The sequence below is a fragment of the Cylas formicarius genome, unplaced genomic scaffold, assembly GCF_029955315.1.
Source record: "Cylas formicarius isolate icCylForm1 unplaced genomic scaffold, icCylForm1.1 PGA_scaffold_1__22_contigs__length_36826433, whole genome shotgun sequence".
Lineage (NCBI taxonomy): Eukaryota > Metazoa > Arthropoda > Insecta > Coleoptera > Brentidae > Cylas > Cylas formicarius.
In genome coordinates, this window is record NW_026844264.1 from 22,559,510 (window position 1) to 22,577,572 (window position 18,063).

Below are 18,063 nucleotides of genomic sequence, written 5' to 3' on the forward strand. Positions count from 1 at the left end.
TTGTGGAAGATGTGGTATTGAGTGACGTTTAAAGGTCAAGGAAATCTCAGAAATTACTAAGCTTTCTAATGCAAGTGTTCGTCGAATCCTGCATGATCATTTAGGTATCCATAAGGTGCAAGATGGGTTCCTAAAAACATATTCAAAAACAATGCCGTGTCGAGTGCGCGCGGTTTTTTTTGGAACTCTGTGGGTCAGAACCGAAGCCTGTGATAGAAACTATTGTGACGAGAGATGAAACTATGGTTCTCTATTATGGACCTTCTATCGAAAAAAGAATCAATGGAGTGGCTTCGTAAGGGTGAAGCACCTCCAAGAAAATTTAGAGTTTGCCAGTCAACAAAAAAGGTGATGGCCACGATCTTTCGGGATTGTGAAGAAATTCTTTTTATAGATTTTAAAGAAACTAATACCACTGTCAATGGCAAATATTACCCACAAAAGCGGAAATTTTTAGGATCTATCAGATTTTTTGCCTACAAACGAGGTACCCTGTATATAATTCCAACAATGTTCGAAATAGGGGGTAGAGCCTTGGATCTCCTTAGTTTCCTGGTATCCGAATTTTTCCAATGGAGTAAATGGTTTTCAAAAAACTATTTGTTTCCTGAAACCATGCAGTACGTGGTAATAGTAAATGACGTCATCGAGTCTAGAGAAATGGTGATTTTCATTTGGATTTTTTCAAATACCTCGAATAGCGTATGTGATAGACGAAACCCGTGAATACCAAAAATTGGAGCACTTGATACGACCTCTAACACCGTTTGAACGGATTAGCTATTGTTGGGTCTTTTAGATTTTTGTCCATAACTAAAACACCTTGTATATAATCGAAAAAATGCGCTAAACAAAAGTTATAGCGCCGGGTCTCCCACGTATTACGGATGTAAAATTTTTCCGATCGGATGAATGGCTTTGGATGAAAAGATGCCAAAATAACCACAAAACAATTAAAAAATTGAAAAAAATATTTCGCGTTATTTTATTGCTGCTAATTTAAAGAGTCTTAATGCGGGTCCAGACTTTTACTTTTCTCCCAAGTCTGAAGTCGGTAGCTGCAAATTTGGAGTGCTTATTATGTTTTTTAATATTGCACGGAATATCGCGAACACCCTGTGCAATACTTAAAAACCGTAAATACTAAAGTTTAAGCTGTCTATATGGGCTATATCGTCATGTAAAAGAAACTGGCATTTAAAACACAGATTTAAAATTATAGCAATTTTCAATAATACGGGGACCCATTTTTGAGTTTTTTTGAATTTGCGGCGCACCCTGTAATTTTTGAAAAATTGTTAAGAAAAAAAGTTTATGGAGTCGTTTCCTCTGCGTCTTCTGGTTCAATAGGTTCCGTCAGGGGCAAGCATTGCTTCAAATTTCGGTCACTTATCGTGTTTCATAGCAAGGTCCAAAAAACAGTCGAAAATCGAGAAAAAAAGATGGATACCGGCGTCGGATCAGGGCCATTTCGTACGAGCTTATGTGCCTCGTGGAGGGTTAAAAAGGAGACAAATTTCAATTTTGTAGCTCCAACGGTTCGAAAGTTATTCAGAAAAAACCAAAAGACGAGAACGGAGAACGGACAGACAAAAAAAATTTTTTTTTTCGACGGTGATCATTTCTGTACCAACGGCAATCCCATAGGACCTACCGGTACCGAGATATCAAATTTTTATACGAGCGCAGATACTTCCGAAAATTCGATTTTATTGATTTTCGAAAGTAACAAGAAACGCATTAACGAACATAAAAGACCGTGTACAAATATAGTTCATATTCTAACTAAATTTAGAAATACACAAGATGATTTTGAGATATTACATAATCAAACAAAAAACAAAAAACTAAATTTGTTAGAAGCTATGGAGATTAATAAAATGAGATATTCGAATCTATTACTTTATGACGAATTGGATTTAAATGCGTCTCCGTTGTTAAATTTAAAATTATAACTCCATTACCTGATTATATATATGGATGTCGGAATAGTGTCATATTTTCTATTTGATAAAGGCACGGTGTTGTCGGATCAAGAAATAACTGTGAAAATATGAACATCTTTTTGTTCTAATTTAATTTTCTAAAAAGCAATTTTGAACAGAAATTAATATCAAACACCCCACTGCGTGGTTGTTTCTTTTCCATATTTTAATAAACCTGTACCAGCTTCAGAGTTATTGTTTCCTTGATATAAACATTATGTTTGCGATGAAATGGGGGGTTTATTTACCTGTCTACGCTGGAATCTCGGCTAGGGGGCCTCTTATAATGATCGAAATGGTCAATGGACATCTGATGACCGATATTGGCCAGATATGGTCGTTCTCCGCTTTGTCTTCGCGAAAGGCCTGCTAATGAGTTTCTGTGTAAGGATTGTTCGGCTGTAATTGAGTTCCTCGGATTACTCCCTCCTACCGGATTGTGTTCCCTGTCAGTCATTGTTTGTACGTTGTTACGAGGAAGGTGTGATTTAATCTCATTAGGGTTGTGTTCGTTAGTCGGCAAACCAACGTGATTGAACGAAGGGTTGCTCGTGTTCGAGTGATTCTGCTGAAGCGCCTTGTTATCTTGATAAGGTTGGTGTTGCTGAAAAGGGTTGTGCTGCTGTTGTTTACCAACGGGCTGCATGGGGGTTGCGTTTTGAATGGGTTTATCCGCATACATGTTATTATTAACTTGCATATCGTTGGACGCGTCGTTCGCTTTAAGATTATTAAGCATGTGGGGTACGTGATTGCCTATTTGGTCTCGATGCTGGATGTTGATTTGGTTCGGAATTTGATTCGACATCTTGTTACCGGGCTGTAAGCCTAAATTCGTATTGGGCAGTTTATCATTCGTCGTGGATTCCAGATTTTTGCTCATTCGTTCTCGGAATTTTTGTCTCATCCTCAAGCTCGTTATAGTTTGCTTGAAATCAGGGGCGTATTTCTTTGCCACCGATTCTGCGACTTCTGAATCGTCACGCGCTTGCGCGGCCGCTAGGTCTGCCTGTTCCGCTTTACCCCTAGCGGTCGCTGTTCTGCAACAAAAGAGAGATAGGTTAATTTAATAGGTTAAGCTAAAATTTTCGTACTTTTTTAATAGGAAATTAACGATCCGACAAGATTAATGTAATAAATAAATATTAAATAAAAGTAATAAATAAGCATAAAAAACGTACTACATAAAATAAAAATAAACAAGAATAAAAAATGAACAAAAATATTGAATATATAGAACACAACCAAGAATCAAATATTTTTTATCTTTTGTTTGTATGTATATCATTAATTATAATGGGAATTTATTTACAGGTTTTTTAACTTGTTTATAGTTTAAGGACGCGGACAGGTTAGTTGTGCCGAATTCTAATAAGGGGACCTTTTTCACGTAAAGATAATTGGGAAATTATTTTTTTTACCAAAGAATATAATCCACGGTCGTACAAAAAGTAATGAGCCTTTGAAATTGAGGAAACGTACGTAGGTACGGGCCTACCGGTAAGAGTTAGACTAAGAACAAATTTGAATTTCCCCAGCTACTAAAGAAGTAGTTAGCAAATTATGCAAAAAAAATGACATCCATTGACATTCATTTTAAACCACACGTTTATGTTAACTTTTTAACTTAAAAATACGAAACCGAAAATGTTCGAGCCATCCATTTGAATGAATTAATTTTTGGTGGTTGAAAATAAAACGAAGAAAATTAATGACAATCTTTATGGCTTTTGAAAAAAAGTATGTTTCATTTCTAAGCTTCAATCTAAAATATGTTTTTAGTCAGTTCATGAAAACCGGTTTACTGAATTGTAATTTTAAAAAAAATCCATTATGTAATTTATTTGATTAATTGTCTCAATCTGAAATAGTGTGCAATCGAAGTTCGTTAGCACTGTATAACGAACTAAGGCTTTGTAAGGCTTAGTTCCCAAAACTGCAAATTTGTGTGTATACCTTAATCTCTTTGCCTTATTCAGAACATAAAGCCAGTGCATCAATCTGAACGGATTGTGAACTGTGAAATATGGATTCCAGGTGAATATCCCACAGTTCACAATTTTAAAAAATTTGTATTTTTGCATACTCAAGAACGTTAGTTACCTTGAAATTGCGATATCTGCTTTCTGAAGCGCTATTTTCGAGGCTCGTTGAGCCGCGTTAACGGCTGCATCAATCCTTTCCCTAAATTTTGTGCTCCTCATCAAAAAAAGTTTCTTTTTCTGACTCGTGATCAAAACGTTGTTCTTATATTTTCCTTCCTCCTTTTCCGCGTTACTAAAGGTGGTTACACCGTATCCGTACTTTTTGTTTGCATACCATTCTCCTTCGTATTTTAAGCCATCCGATCTTTCGCTTATACCGTATCCCGATCTTTTATCGTTTTTCCATTCTCCCATATAGGTTTCAGTTACGTTGGGATCTAATTGCTCATCCTGAAATAAAAACGGAAAGGTTGCAGAAAATCCACTATCTTTGTTGTGCACTTTTTGAAGAAGTGATGATATTTTATATTAGTTCAACATTAAAGTCTGTTTCATGGTGGAAATGTTTCTACGAAAATGTAAACAAATACGATTTCATTTGATGTGACAGGATATTGAGTTTTAGACTGCCCAGGGATAAACTAAAGTACACTTTTACGCGGTTACGAAACCGACAACATTTCTGAAAGCGTTCATCTATTTTTCTAGCAATGTGCATGTGTCAGAATTTCATTAGCATTATAAGTAATCATAAACCAACAAAAATTTTAAAACGTGAAAAACACATTTTTTTGACTTCTGATTTGAATAATTAGTCACAAAAAAAATATGGAAAAAAAGGGTTCACTCTTGAGATAAACTGACAAAAATTGTAATATCTTACTTACATCTATGACGAAGCTAGCATTCGAATCCGAAGGCATTGAGTTGTTTGTCATAGCCGATCCTGCCGAATCTGTGCTAATGTACGAAGCGGAAGAAGCAGTGCTTTTTAAACTGCCAGAACTAGTTCTTTTGTCGAGTTCTCCTGTACTTGCTCCCTTTTTAAGAATCCCCTAAAATAATGTACAAATAACACATCCGCAACAGTTGGTTTTTCTGGAAACCCTTACTTTGAATATGTTTTTCTTCAGGTCCAACGACCTGCGTCTGCTATTTAGCATATGCTCAGAGCTTTTGCTTTGTAAAACAAAACCGCCCCTAGAGTCGTCGACTCTATTGTCCCTCTTGTCGGTAGTCTCACTTTCGTTTGCCGTTGCCTCATTGCTGCGAAGTGATGTGAGTGAGGAACGTAAGTTTTTGTTTAGGCGGTATTTAGAGGCCTTACCGAATGGGGCACTCGTACGGACGCCATACCCGTGACGCATGCCTCTCATCCATTGGCCCTGATATGTTCCTGAAATTAATAAAGTAATGCTTTAGGTAAGCAAAATTTTTTATATTCTATCAACGGCTTAGTCATCAGAAAAACAAAATTTTTCAAATATTTATCTGTTGTAAATATATAGGCATTCTACGCGTACAGTGGCATTAAAGGGGAATCCAGTGACTGAAGATACTATATGACAATTAAGCCAATCTTGTCTTATATACAATCTTGCTAGTTTACAGAGTGTGAAAGGTTTTAATAAAAATTGGAAAATGTTGACAATAGAAACATTAAAATTGACATTCAAGGCTTTTTAGTTTATAAATGTTTAACACATTTTAATGTAGCTCATAGAGGGCCCAAGGTGTAGCCAATAACATGAAACAAGAATAGAATAAAATTAAATCGAAACACTTAAGGAACCATCTTTAATGTTAGAAAATGGGTTCATATTCAATATCATAATTTTTCACCGTTTATCAGATATTGCGTTTTAATGCAATTAATAGAATTTTTGTAATTTATGCTTCTTGAAATCTTTTGACATGTTTTTTTAAAAAGGCTGTTATAAAATAATAGTGTTCGCCTGGTTTTCATATAACTAACCTATTAAACCTTATTCTTTCTTATGCTTTCATAACTTGTCTGCAATCTATAAACAATTAATTTAATGACCAAAATGACCCTCATTTACACATCACGCACTTCTTCAATGGCGCCCAAACAGGCGTCGATTATTTTTAATTTTATGGGCAGCCATAGCTTTCCATAGAGTTAACCAGTTCTGTGTAAACTCATTACTGAGTTCATTACTGAGCATATAGAAAAATACAATGGCTTTAGGTCTGGACATTTCGGCCAACTTAATAGGTCAATATGCAATAAAATGAGAATTATTTACTTTACAAATAAAAAATACATTATCCACTCATGTAATTGACGGCCTTCTATCAGCTAGATTAAAACAACTTACATATTCCGATTTCCCACCAAAAAAAAACCAGATGACAGTTTTTATATTTCTACAACTTTCACACCCTGTATATGTATATTCCTTGTGCTTTGAAAAGTACTGCGATTTACTGCTAAAAACTAAACAAAACAGTAACTATCGAAAGTATTGTACACTCTTTTTAAGATAGTTGATACGCACGAGGCGTGAAAATTAAAATAATCCTTACATAAAATTTAGACTTTTAATTTCCATATGTTTAATAGGCACAAAGTTGGTTTATACAAAAAAAATCTTTTAAAGTCCTTGACATTTGTCTTGTCATTCAAAACATCTGGTCTTGTATTACATAGACAAAAAATTTCATTTGCCGGTTAATTTTCGTGTTTGTAAAATGCAAAAAATATTACTCTACTTTCCATTTTTCGCAGAAATCATTTCATTCCATGATACAGAATTTCTGTGTTCTATAATTACTTCACTATTATAGCAATTAGCTCACTGTGATTTCTATAAAAAGAAAACAATCTTTTTTTTATTTTAAAGTTATTTAATTTTTTTAGTATTTTTTTATGTCTGATTTCTAATCTTACTGTATTTTATTTTCAAGTTACTTAGCGGGTATAGTGGTTTAGTTAATGGGTTACCGACAATGTGCGTAATTTTATATTTTGAAACAATATTAGGTATTATTTAAGCTTTCAATTTTTTAAGCTCTAAAAATCGATTTCCATTTTGTTCCAATAGTAAAATTGAAGCTTCAATTTTTTTCCAGATATGTAATCTTAAACCTGTTTCGGTTTCAATTATCAGTTGTGTGGCTTTTTCACAATTTTTTATTTAACATCTATGTCTATTTTAATCAATAACTAGCTTATTTTCTTATATACTGATATAACTATGCATATTTTAAATGATGAATTTTTTGTAGAGTTCACCAAACTTGTCATTACTACAAAGAAAACATTTTTATTGCCAACATTGTTGTGCAAATTTTCATTCTATTTATTTTTAGTATGCCCCAGACCTGTGTGTCGGTATCAATCATTAAAATGATCATTTTCATATACATATTTCACTAATTTATTTAACTAATCACTTTCCTTTCGACTTAAGTCTCGAGTTTTAGGTAGGTATATCAGTATTTGTATCCTCAAAGATATAAAACATGATTTGTTCTAACTATATTTTTGTGCTTAAATATTTTTACTATGAGCTCTTATTGTTGGCAACCTCGAGTACAATGCTAAATTTAAACTACCGTAATTATTTTGTGTTCCTTCAACGTTAAATTACAAAATCTTAGTTCTTTTTGCTGCAATAAAGTGGATTTTTTTATTGTGCTTTGCGATGTATTTTTTTAGCATATTAATAATAAACTCATATTGTACAAATCACGAGTAGACTGTACACATAGTTTCTTGCTTAGTGATGCTATTCAGGGATTCAGGCATTTTTTCTGAAGCGTCCATATTGTATTTCTAATTTGGTTTTTGATTTACACCCTAACCTAGTCTCGAAAATCTCTAAAAGTCTCTATTTTACCAAGTAAGTATTAATAAAAAAAAACTAAAGTAAACATTTCTTTAAGGAGATTTATTTTTCGAACGTCTCTTATTTCAAACAGAGATCTGGATCGAATGAACTATTCTTTCTTATTCAGTACCTAGAATACGAAGTATAGGACCTACATCTTCGTGTACGATTCGATATCTTAAATCTGGTCCGTCAGTGGAATAAAATTGAACTGAGGTGGCTTTTACTTGATGAAAATCCATTTATCAAAAAAAATAAATAAATAAGAACTAAAAGTTCAGAATTTCACGAAATTATATATTATGACATGGCAATTGTTTCGACAACACCGTGTCTTTATCAAATTACATTACAGAGAGAGACGACAGTGCAGAAATTAATTCCCAAATAAATCAGGTATCAAATCAGATATCTGACTTTATCTTTTGAAAAAACTGTTCACCGACAGATAATACAGAGCAATCATTTAGATTGATCACGGGTTGAGTATTTCAGTAAAAGTTATTTAATAGTATTTTTTCATCACAGTATAATTTTCTTCAAAGCACGTAATTTTCCTCCGAGGAACCACATGGTTAAATATGACTGCATGTGAGTACCCAGTGTGTTTTTTAAATTTAATAACGATCAATCATTCTCGGCACTCTATATGACCTTAACGTAATACAACAAAGCAATTTTCGACAAAGGAAAACTTTGCTATCAAACACTTGTCTTGTCTAGAATTAAAATAATTTCAAATGCATGTCCTATTTTTTAGTTTCATATAGGAAATAAGTGTGCCCAAAAAAAGTGCACCCATCTCAGTAAGAAATATATAAAATCAATATTAACCTCATTGTTAACATGCATTCAGAGAGCTGTCGATTTTTGGATAATTGGAGTGTCTAACACAGTTCAATAATCAACATGAGAATAAAGATCCGTGACGTTAAGCAAGGTATAATGTTATGACAGTATTTCTGAAGATACATTACTTTCTGTCTTCTATACTTTGTTAAGGTAATTGTTAAGGTAATTTTTGTTAAAAAATATGGTCTTATTCAAAAATAGTTTCCCTCTTCGACGAGGTGTGGTTTGGAACAATATCTCACCTTCATCCGCATACGTTTCAGATCCGTAACCATCTTGTAAACCGTTGGCCCACGTTCCTTCATATTTTGCTAATGATATATTGGACTGTCGAACGCCATAACGTCCTTTAAAACCTTGCGTCCATTCGCCTCTGTAAATCCATCTACCTCTAGTTTCTACACCCAGACCGTGTCTTTTGCCGTTTTGCCACTGGCCCTCGAAGCAACTCCCGCTACAACAAATTTAAGAATACGTCAGGTGGGTTAGGGTTGTGTATTAATAAAAGAAAATATTTGTGTAGGATATAACAAAATTCTTCAGTTAAAATTTTTGCGAATTAAAATGATACCAAAAATAAAGCTTTCTGGTCATCAGTATATTTCCAAAAATATACATAACACATCCCATTTCGATAATCTACAAAAGTATAACCAAATATTTAAGTTGATATTTGAGGCTATTTCGCAAATTAACAAATGACTAACAAAAACTAGCTAAGACTATCCATAATGTGTAATGGTCGCATTTTTCCGCAATTTTCCGTGTATTAAATACATAGGTTAGCGTCAAAATTTTCCGGCCTGACATAGATGCAGCTCCAGTATCACGATAAAACTTTGTCTTCTTTTAAATATATATCTTAGTAGGCTGCAAAAAAAAGTTGAAGTCTTGCGTCTAATAGGTTTTTATTGACAGACGTGTCCGAAAAAATGTCGCACATAACGCAAATTGAGAATAGAGCAGTCATAAAGATTTTGACAAAAGAATGGTTAGCACCTAAAATTATTAAAGAAAGGCTGGATGGTGTGGACGGCCGAAGTTCTCCTTCGTATCCTGTAGTGAAAGAATGGGCAAAATGTTTTCGAATGGGGCCGGAGTCCCTTGAAGATGATTCAAGAACTGGTCGACTAAGCTTTCTGATACAAGTGTTCGTCGAATCTTGCATGATCATTTAGGTATGCATAAGGTTAGTGAAAGATGGGTTCCTAAAAACCTTTCGGCTATTCAAAAACAACGTGTCGGTGTGCGCGGTCTTTTTTGGAACTCTGTGGGTCGGAACCGAAGCCTGTGATAGAAGCTATTGTGACGGAAGATGAAACTATGATTCTCTATTATGACCCTCTATCGATAAAAGAATCCATGGAGTGGCGTCGTAACGGTGAAGCACCTCCGAAAAAATTCAGAGTCTGCCAGTCAACAAAAAAGGTGATGGCCACGATCTTTTGGGATTATGAAGGAATTCTTTGAACAGATTTTAAAGAAACTAATACCACTGTCAATGCTAAATATTACGCAACATTATTACATAAATTGCGAGACTGCAAACTTGTAAAACGTCGAGGAAAACTGACCAGAGGCGTGAGTCTTTTGCAAAATAATGCACCTGTCCATACTGCAGCCATTTTAGAGTATGGCTTCCAACAGATAGATTATCCTGCCTATAGTCCAGATATGGCCCCCAGCGACTATTATTTGTTTGGATATTTGAAAAAGGACTTACGTGAACGGCGGTTTAACAACGAAGTTGAGTTAAAAGAGGCTGTTTTAGCTCATTTTGAAGACAAACCAAAAGAATATTTTTTTAAAGGGATTGAGTTGTTAATAATAAGATGTAATATGTGTATTGAAGTTAAGGGGGATTATATTGAAAAATAATAAAAAATTGTTACTCTACTTTGTTTTTCTTTCATATTCATGACGGGAAAGTGTGGCGCTGCCCTCGTAGATATATTTATTGAATGGGTAGTGGGGTTTGTATTCTAGGATTTTGGACGAGTTCTAGTACCTGTATCTTGTAGTACATGCGATATTTTTTAAAATTTTTGTTATATTCATTTATTTTTTGGGATCCTGAAGTGTTTCCAATATGCGAATCCGGAGCCTATTGTGTTTTTTTCATATGCAGAATTTAATTAAGAAAAACTAAATTAATTAAATCTATTTGCCAGACCTCGAAATTCGTGAAAACTGAAACTACAAAATAACTGCTTGAGTAAAGTACTTCTCGAACCTATCTGAAATCAGTCAATCTAATTGCATGTATTTGACACACACTTATATAGTTTTTTTTTATCAATTTTTGATTTTTAATAAAATATTAAAAAATCCTAGTAATCAATAATCAATTTTCGACGACATTTAAAATTTTGTTTTTTACGTCACCATCATTAGATATTACGATAAAAAAGTTAAAAATGGACAAGCTAATTTCTCTTTTCATTACTTCTTAGACGGTTGTAATCTGATATTCTATCTTTGTCGTAAAGCCTTTTGGTATGATATTCACAATATATGCTAAATTTACAGTTTTTTTTTCCTAAAAAAAGTAACAAAAAGCAAAGAATAAAAGTTTATGCCTTCTAAACACTCTAAAAAATACAGTTAGCGCTTCTTGAGTATGCATCGAAACTCCGGGTGAATATTCTATGGATGAAAATAATTCCACTTCATCAAACAAACTTCGTGTCCTAAGCCTTAGTTTATTAAATTCTTATTGCTTTCAACACCATTTGATATATCTGGTTATCTAATGGAGTTAACAATGGAAGGAGACATTTTCAAGTCATCCAATGGAATAGACATTGCATTCAAATTCGAAACCTATAACTATAATACACAAAATACTGTTTCTCTATAGAAAAATGGACTACAAAATATTATGCTAACACCGGTATTGGAGTCTACAATAAACTTTCCCCAGTAGTAATAAAAACATTTTTAAATGAAAATTAAAATTTTTTCTTCTTCCTGCGTCGATAATACTTTTGTTACTTGGCCTCATGGTCAAGAAACCCTAGTAGATTTTCTTAGACACTTAAACTCGATACACCGTAACATACGTTTTACCATTGATGATAACAACCTGCCATTCTTAGGTATTCTTATCAATATAAAATCAGACCTAAAATTGTGTCATTGTGTTTACAGAAAACCTACGCACACAGACCGATGCCTTAATGCATGGTCACATCACCATCCGGCCCCAAAATCAACGCTCTTGTTTACAGAGTCGTAAAACTATCTCAGCCCGAGTCATTCAATCCATAATTAAAACACCTTACCTCTGCTCTTCTCTCTAATAATTAAGACATTAAAGATATTAAGCGTTCAATCAAAAAATACACTTCACAACTTTCCAATAGCAATGACGCCGAAAGCGATCCTACACTTGCCACTGTGGTATTTCCTAACATTCAAAACATCACACAAAAACCGACGCAGGAGGAATCCAGTTTTCCAGTTTTCTAAAAAAGTATTACAGTAGCCCGTGGAAGTTTCTTTGAAAAATTTGTTTCTGTTTTTATAATTTAACTGTTTTTATAATTCAGAGAAATATTTTACTATTAATGTTTGTTATGACTGTATTGTTGTGCATTTGATATAGTTTTCTGCCTCACTTGCGGGATCTATATTATGTAGCTACTTTTGACCTACTTGACGAAATCCATAATACACTAATTCTATTCTAAATATGTGGGATAATAAATATGTTATTATAATAATAATAATAATTATTATTATTATTATTATTATTATTATTATTATTATTGTCATTATTATTATACCTAAGGTTTCCCTCTAATCCCGATATGTGTCACTAGATGACGAAAAACAGTATTAGAAATTAATATTATTAAGAACCCTCGCTAGTGACAATTAATAAAATCATCGTCAATTTTATTTAACTGAAGATGCAAAAAACCTTAAGTTGTGCCTAAATTGTTATGAGTAGAAAGCGTGCGTCGGTGCGACGGAAAGATGTAGGAAACGCCATTGTAATCGTTATCGCCCCAACAATTTTGTCCAAATCCGGTAAAAATATCTTTACACTCGCAGAGAAGCAGCCGAACGTGAAACAACATCGCTAAATTTAAGGATGAGGCTGTTCAACCATTTTATGATATATTTAGAAACAAAACATGCCGATAAAATTCATAATGTCGCAGCATTATTTACGACAATCCTAGTTTCGCATCGTGCCTACGTCAGAACGTCAGGAATGGTCGAGTATATTTCGTGTTGGGGACCGCGACCTTGAACCTGCACTGTACATGCTTTTTTCTGCAAGCATCCACAAGTTTAACAAAAGTTTATTGACAATGGGGTCAACGTATTACCGCAACCTTTTGAATTAAATATTTTTCCTTGTCCGTTGTACTTGAACTAATATGAAAATATTTTTATCCGCGGGCAATATAAGGAGTAAAGTATGCGTAGAGTTTCCACTGTGGCAAAAAATATGCAAGTGTTTGGGTTACAACTGTGCGTTCTGGTTCTGTTGATTTCGTCGAATATAATTCGAGCTGCGCCGGCGAAAACCAAAAAATGCCAGTGCAAGGGCCTTGTTATCTCACCTTCTGAGCAATCTTGCTTGTTGGGCCATATGCTCGAGATAATAACGCACTTGATTAGTAATCAGAAAGATCCGGTTTGTCCAAAAGTAAATATACCTAAACACATTAAAGTCTCACATGGATCAAGTGAGAGTGATTCTGATAGTACAAGCAACGAATCTATTCCTGAACTTCCTGATAGATCAGAAGAATGCAATGAAAACAACTCGTTTGATGCTTCATCGCTAGAACAGTCCCACGAACATTCTTCTGGCGAAGTAAACCATGACGATGCAGAACCTGAAAAATGTTCTTCAGAACATGAAGAAGAAGAGGACAAACTAAGATCAATTCATTCGTCATCGTCATCGGAAGAATCCGAAGAAAAAAAGCAAGACGAAGTAAAAGACTGCCATAATACAAGGGAGGAGACAGAAGAAGAAATAGATTCATCCCAAGAGTCTTCCTCTGAGTCACATGCATTATCGGCAGAATCTGATGATGAAGTAAAGGACGACGTCTCCCATAATACGGAGGAGGAATCTGATCAAGAACTAGATTCATCAGAAGATGGAAAGGACAAACCGCAAGCAGATAAATCGACAGAATTTGATGAACGAAAGAATGGTAAAAACGATAAAACGTTGGAGTCTGAAGAAAACGACGACAAAAACAGTGCCTCAGAAAATTCAGCAGACCGAGGAGATTCTGAGCAAGAAGAAGAGTCACTTGAAGAGAAGAAACCAATCGGCTCGCCTAAATTACCATCATTAAATTCCGACGAAGATGGAAATTCCAGTTCGTCGTCTTCAGAGTTTGGAGAACTTTATGGAAACAACGACAGTGGGGTTTTAGAACACGATGCAAAACATGTGGGTAAAAGCAATCAATCTTCTTCTTCAAACGAAAGTGCCGATAAATCATCAAGCGAATCTTCCGCGACAGAAGAGGATAGAAAAAATCAGGATGATGGGAAAAGCAGTTACCTTAGTTCTTCGAACCTGAGAAAGAAAGTGGAAGATAATAAACCAACTTGTCCTCCTCTTCCAGTTACATTAGAACCCAAATCTTCTTCTTCTGAAGAAGAAAATAGTGAGGACTGCAGTTGCATACGCCACTTTGAACAACTAGATGGAGTGGACACATTATTTATACCAGTATTAAAAGCTAAGAAAGGAGTGCCGTTGTTGACAACAAAGGAACTGCAATCTCTTCTGAGAAAGATGTTTAAGTGTGGCCATAAAACCCATGATAATTAGACGAAACTTCTGTCTGTTAAATATTTATTGTAATATAATACTGAAAACATAGTTTGCGTTTTTAAGTTAGTATTTATACAGCATGCCAAATTGCATTCGAATTGAGGTCTAAGAAATAACTAAGAAAAAATAAAATGTAAACGTATTTTATGTTCATGTAACAAATGACACTCCTTGCTTCCAGCTCTTGGCCTAGTCACAAAGGACACTTAATATGATTATTGATTCAGGGCTCGATGAGAAATTGACTATCAGTTACGTTTACATTTAACTTTTGCTCAAGACATGTTGCCAAATATGGTTGTGCATATGAATTAACCTAGAGAATTTTCTATATATCCTAGTTTCAGTGCATCCCAAATTTGCTGGCCCTTTTAGTACTTAGAACTTTGGTTAGTTTTGGAATTATCGTATTGACACACACGTACAAAAATATATAATATATAACCCCAGCATAACTTAAATATACTATATTATAGAACAAACCAAAAAAAAGTATCGCCAGCGCAATATTTACAGCAAGAGAAAAAGGGAACTCTAATATAATACCAGAGAATCGCTCAGTATGAACCGGCCGATTTAAAAATAGAGTTTAGCATTCAGAATAAAATAGGATCTTGCATTCGAATTATTCCGCTTAATGTGTGGTGGCGACATGGCCGATATACGGATGTTAAAAGCTGTCTGCACAACTTATATCATTAATTTCGGCTACATTTTATTTTGACCAGATTTAATAATTCTTAATAGATCGCCCATTCCCTTAACGTAACATCTAATAAATTATCCTTAATCAAAACGTTCCCGATAATACATTGTTCATCTAATACAGAAAAGCAACGATTTCCATATATAACGACAACAAAAATAAAAATTTAAACCAAATGGCAAACAAATTAAACAGTTCAAAGTTTAAAACGAGGTGAGAGTGCGTTAGTAATGTTGTCAGGGACTGTGAAAGTTTGCATTCAGAGTGATATCCAAAAGCCCGTAGTATAAGAATTATTACCTGTTTTATAAATTTATAAAGCCTCATGCTTTTGTTTAGCAATAAATATTTGTTCCCATACCTGGAGTATGCAATCAGAATATAAATCTAACCCCAATTTTGAACTAAATTTGTGTATTATTAAGACTAGTCAAAAGTTCTATAGGACACAGTTTTTATTTATGAAATAATTTTTAAAAAAGGTCTGCCAGTTTGGTGTACACTAAACTTATTTACTTATCGCGGACTGCGCCCCCAGGACCATTAATGTATAGCAAACCGAACGTAACGACCGCACCACTGAGGTACTTGGTGCCAGATAGAGGCCTACAAAATTGCTCTTCTAAACTCAACATGTGATGAACGGCTATAGACTTAATAGGCTTAATGGAGCTGAAATATAAGCTTTTTCCTGAAAATGCTCTGAGAAATAATTGACTGCTGCAGCCTTTGTGTCGATAAAATACTTCTAAAGACGAATTGATTAGTATCCAAAAAATTAATAGTCTCGTGAACTTAAAATATTTTGGTCTTTTATGTGTGTTTTATCTATTTGTTTTTTAATTGGGTACCTAGAGTCAGCGGTCTTAACGAAAAATTTCTATAAATAAAAGCTATTTGTCTGTAGGTACATCTTTACAAATAGACTTTTGGAAAACCACCCAAGCGAATATCATATTTACAAATATTTACACAGTTGCTAACCATTTTTCTTATCGGATATATTATTCTTTTAATAAGGTCTGTAATTATTTCTTACTATTATGAGTGAAAACGATATTTATTAAAGCTATTTTTTACATTAATTTTTACAGTTCTGATCATATAGCTTAGAATAGAAATTACGTGTTCTCACTAGTGTCTCTAAGAGAGTTTAAATCAATTTGAGCATCTAGCTTTGAGTTTAGCTGGTTGTTTTCTTCGTTATTTGGTAATTTAAACTTTTTATTCAGTAAACTTAAAATAATATTTTAAAGGACGTTTTAATGCCAAACCATCCCAAATTGCCATGCCCTTTTAATAACTAGTCTATAGTTTCTTAATATATTTTCTCTCCAATTCACGAGTTCCCTGGTAAAATTTAACTTGACTCTATGATGAGCAATGACGTTGGATCTCTGGGAAAAATGCTAAATGTCGTTATCGAATATTTTCCAGGCTTCCAAACTGTCTTGTTATCATAAAGCAAAAACCCTTCGGTCGTTTTGGTGGGCCTTGCCCAGCTCTTCCGGTATGCTTACCATCATCGCATATATTATTCACTGACTGATATATGAAGCACACTAAATCGTTCGCCTATTCTTGGCAGAACGCGATTCACAATGCTTCTTAACAATTTTTAAAAATTATGAAAATGGCGATTTAACTTACAAAGAGTTTTAGTGCTGCACCAAAAAAATGGTATTGATTGTTAAAAGAAATAATACATATAATATAATCATAAGAGTTAATAAAGCCTTTAGACATAACTAATCATAGGAGCTTGCAAATGATCCAGAATTCCTGTATCGTTTTAGTTATAACTTAAAGAAGTTTGATCTCCGCTCGCGGCGATTGGCTTGTTTTCGATTTCAGGCTATTGAAGTCATACAATAACCGGGTGCGTCTTACCAAGGCACAGAACAACCGTTAAAAATTGGTAAATCATTACCTCACGGCGACGAAAATTACGCAAGCGTCTAATATTAAAAAAATTATTTGTTTTTAAGAAAAAATATCTTTTTAAATTGTAAAAATTCAATCATGTTGAGCCGAGCCTTGAGAGCACACGTCAGCACTCTTTGTCATTCTCCGGTTGGCCACACGAATGAAGCGAAGCGTAAGAAAATGGCATACTTGGTTCACTTGTACTAAAAATAACTACTTCCTACCGCGGATGCAGTATTTAACTCTCTTACCTTCGAGGCATCACCAACTCAATAAATTAAATATAATAACCTTAAAATAGCCGACTAAATAGGAACCCGTTAAGCAACGCAATCATTCGTTCATCATTGGAAACAGTGAATAATGTGTGACGCATCTGGAGTAATCTCATAAATAAATTTGTTACCTTAAATATGTGCTACTTTAATTGGAAAGTCCGGGGGTGAGGGATCCCACGCGTCAGTAAAGCGCGTTATTTTTTTTAAAATGCGGTACCAATAAATGAAACACAGTTCTTTCTGCTAGCACGTTTTCAATTAAATATTTTTCAATTTTCAATTAAATATGGAAGAATTGCACAAAAATGCACATTTCTGGGATACTCTATATGAAATATTGCTGATTAAATATGAAGTTTTGCAATCGTACATCAACCCAAGAAAAATAACCTTGTAAATTGATAAAAAATGTTATTTGTGACGCGAGTAAAAAAAATATTGTAAAATTCAAAATTACGAACTGATGGTAAAAATTAAAAGTCTCGGCTTAATCACTGCGTATTAAAATAAGTTGAAGTTGACAAGTTTAACGTCAAATAGTAAGTTGAACTTTACAAATTTTCGATTACAAATAATGTGATCCATTAGACAGAACTTTAAATTTAGATATATATCAAAAGGCTTTACTATTGTAATGAACACAAATTTAGGTATAT

General features: G+C 34.0%; 2 protein-coding genes across 4 annotated transcripts in view; one reads left to right on the forward strand and one right to left on the reverse strand.

Moving 5' to 3' along the window:
- Positions 1 to 18,063, reverse strand: part of LOC132697444 (junctophilin-2) — a 29,651-nt gene that overhangs the window by 8,268 nt on the left and 3,320 nt on the right. Inside the window, exons 1-6 of one of the 3 annotated variants that reach the window (XM_060662970.1) lie at positions 8,922 to 9,061; positions 5,298 to 5,366; positions 5,083 to 5,236; positions 4,858 to 5,025; positions 4,089 to 4,420; positions 2,234 to 3,025 (exon numbers count right to left, since the gene is read on the reverse strand). In XM_060662970.1, the coding sequence (XP_060518953.1) occupies positions 2,234 to 3,025; positions 4,089 to 4,420; positions 4,858 to 5,025; positions 5,083 to 5,236; positions 5,298 to 5,350 (1,499 nt within the window). In that variant the 5' untranslated portion in view covers positions 5,351 to 5,366; positions 8,922 to 9,061. Of the gene's footprint in view, positions 1 to 2,233; positions 3,026 to 4,088; positions 4,421 to 4,857; positions 5,026 to 5,082; positions 5,367 to 8,921; positions 9,134 to 18,063 lie in introns of those variants that run through there. The other 2 variants (XM_060662967.1, XM_060662971.1) reach the window with 2 other exon arrangements.
- Positions 13,104 to 14,494, forward strand: LOC132696203 (cilia- and flagella-associated protein 251-like). The gene has a single exon (XM_060660911.1). The coding sequence runs from the start codon at positions 13,112 to 13,114 to the stop codon at positions 14,492 to 14,494; it is 1,383 nt and encodes a 460-aa protein (XP_060516894.1). The 5' UTR covers positions 13,104 to 13,111.

Excerpts from the sequence above, each read along its gene's own strand:
- LOC132696203 (XM_060660911.1), top strand. The coding sequence starts at position 13,112 with ATGCGTAGAGTTTCCACTGTGGCAAAAAATATGCAAGTGTTTGGGTTA.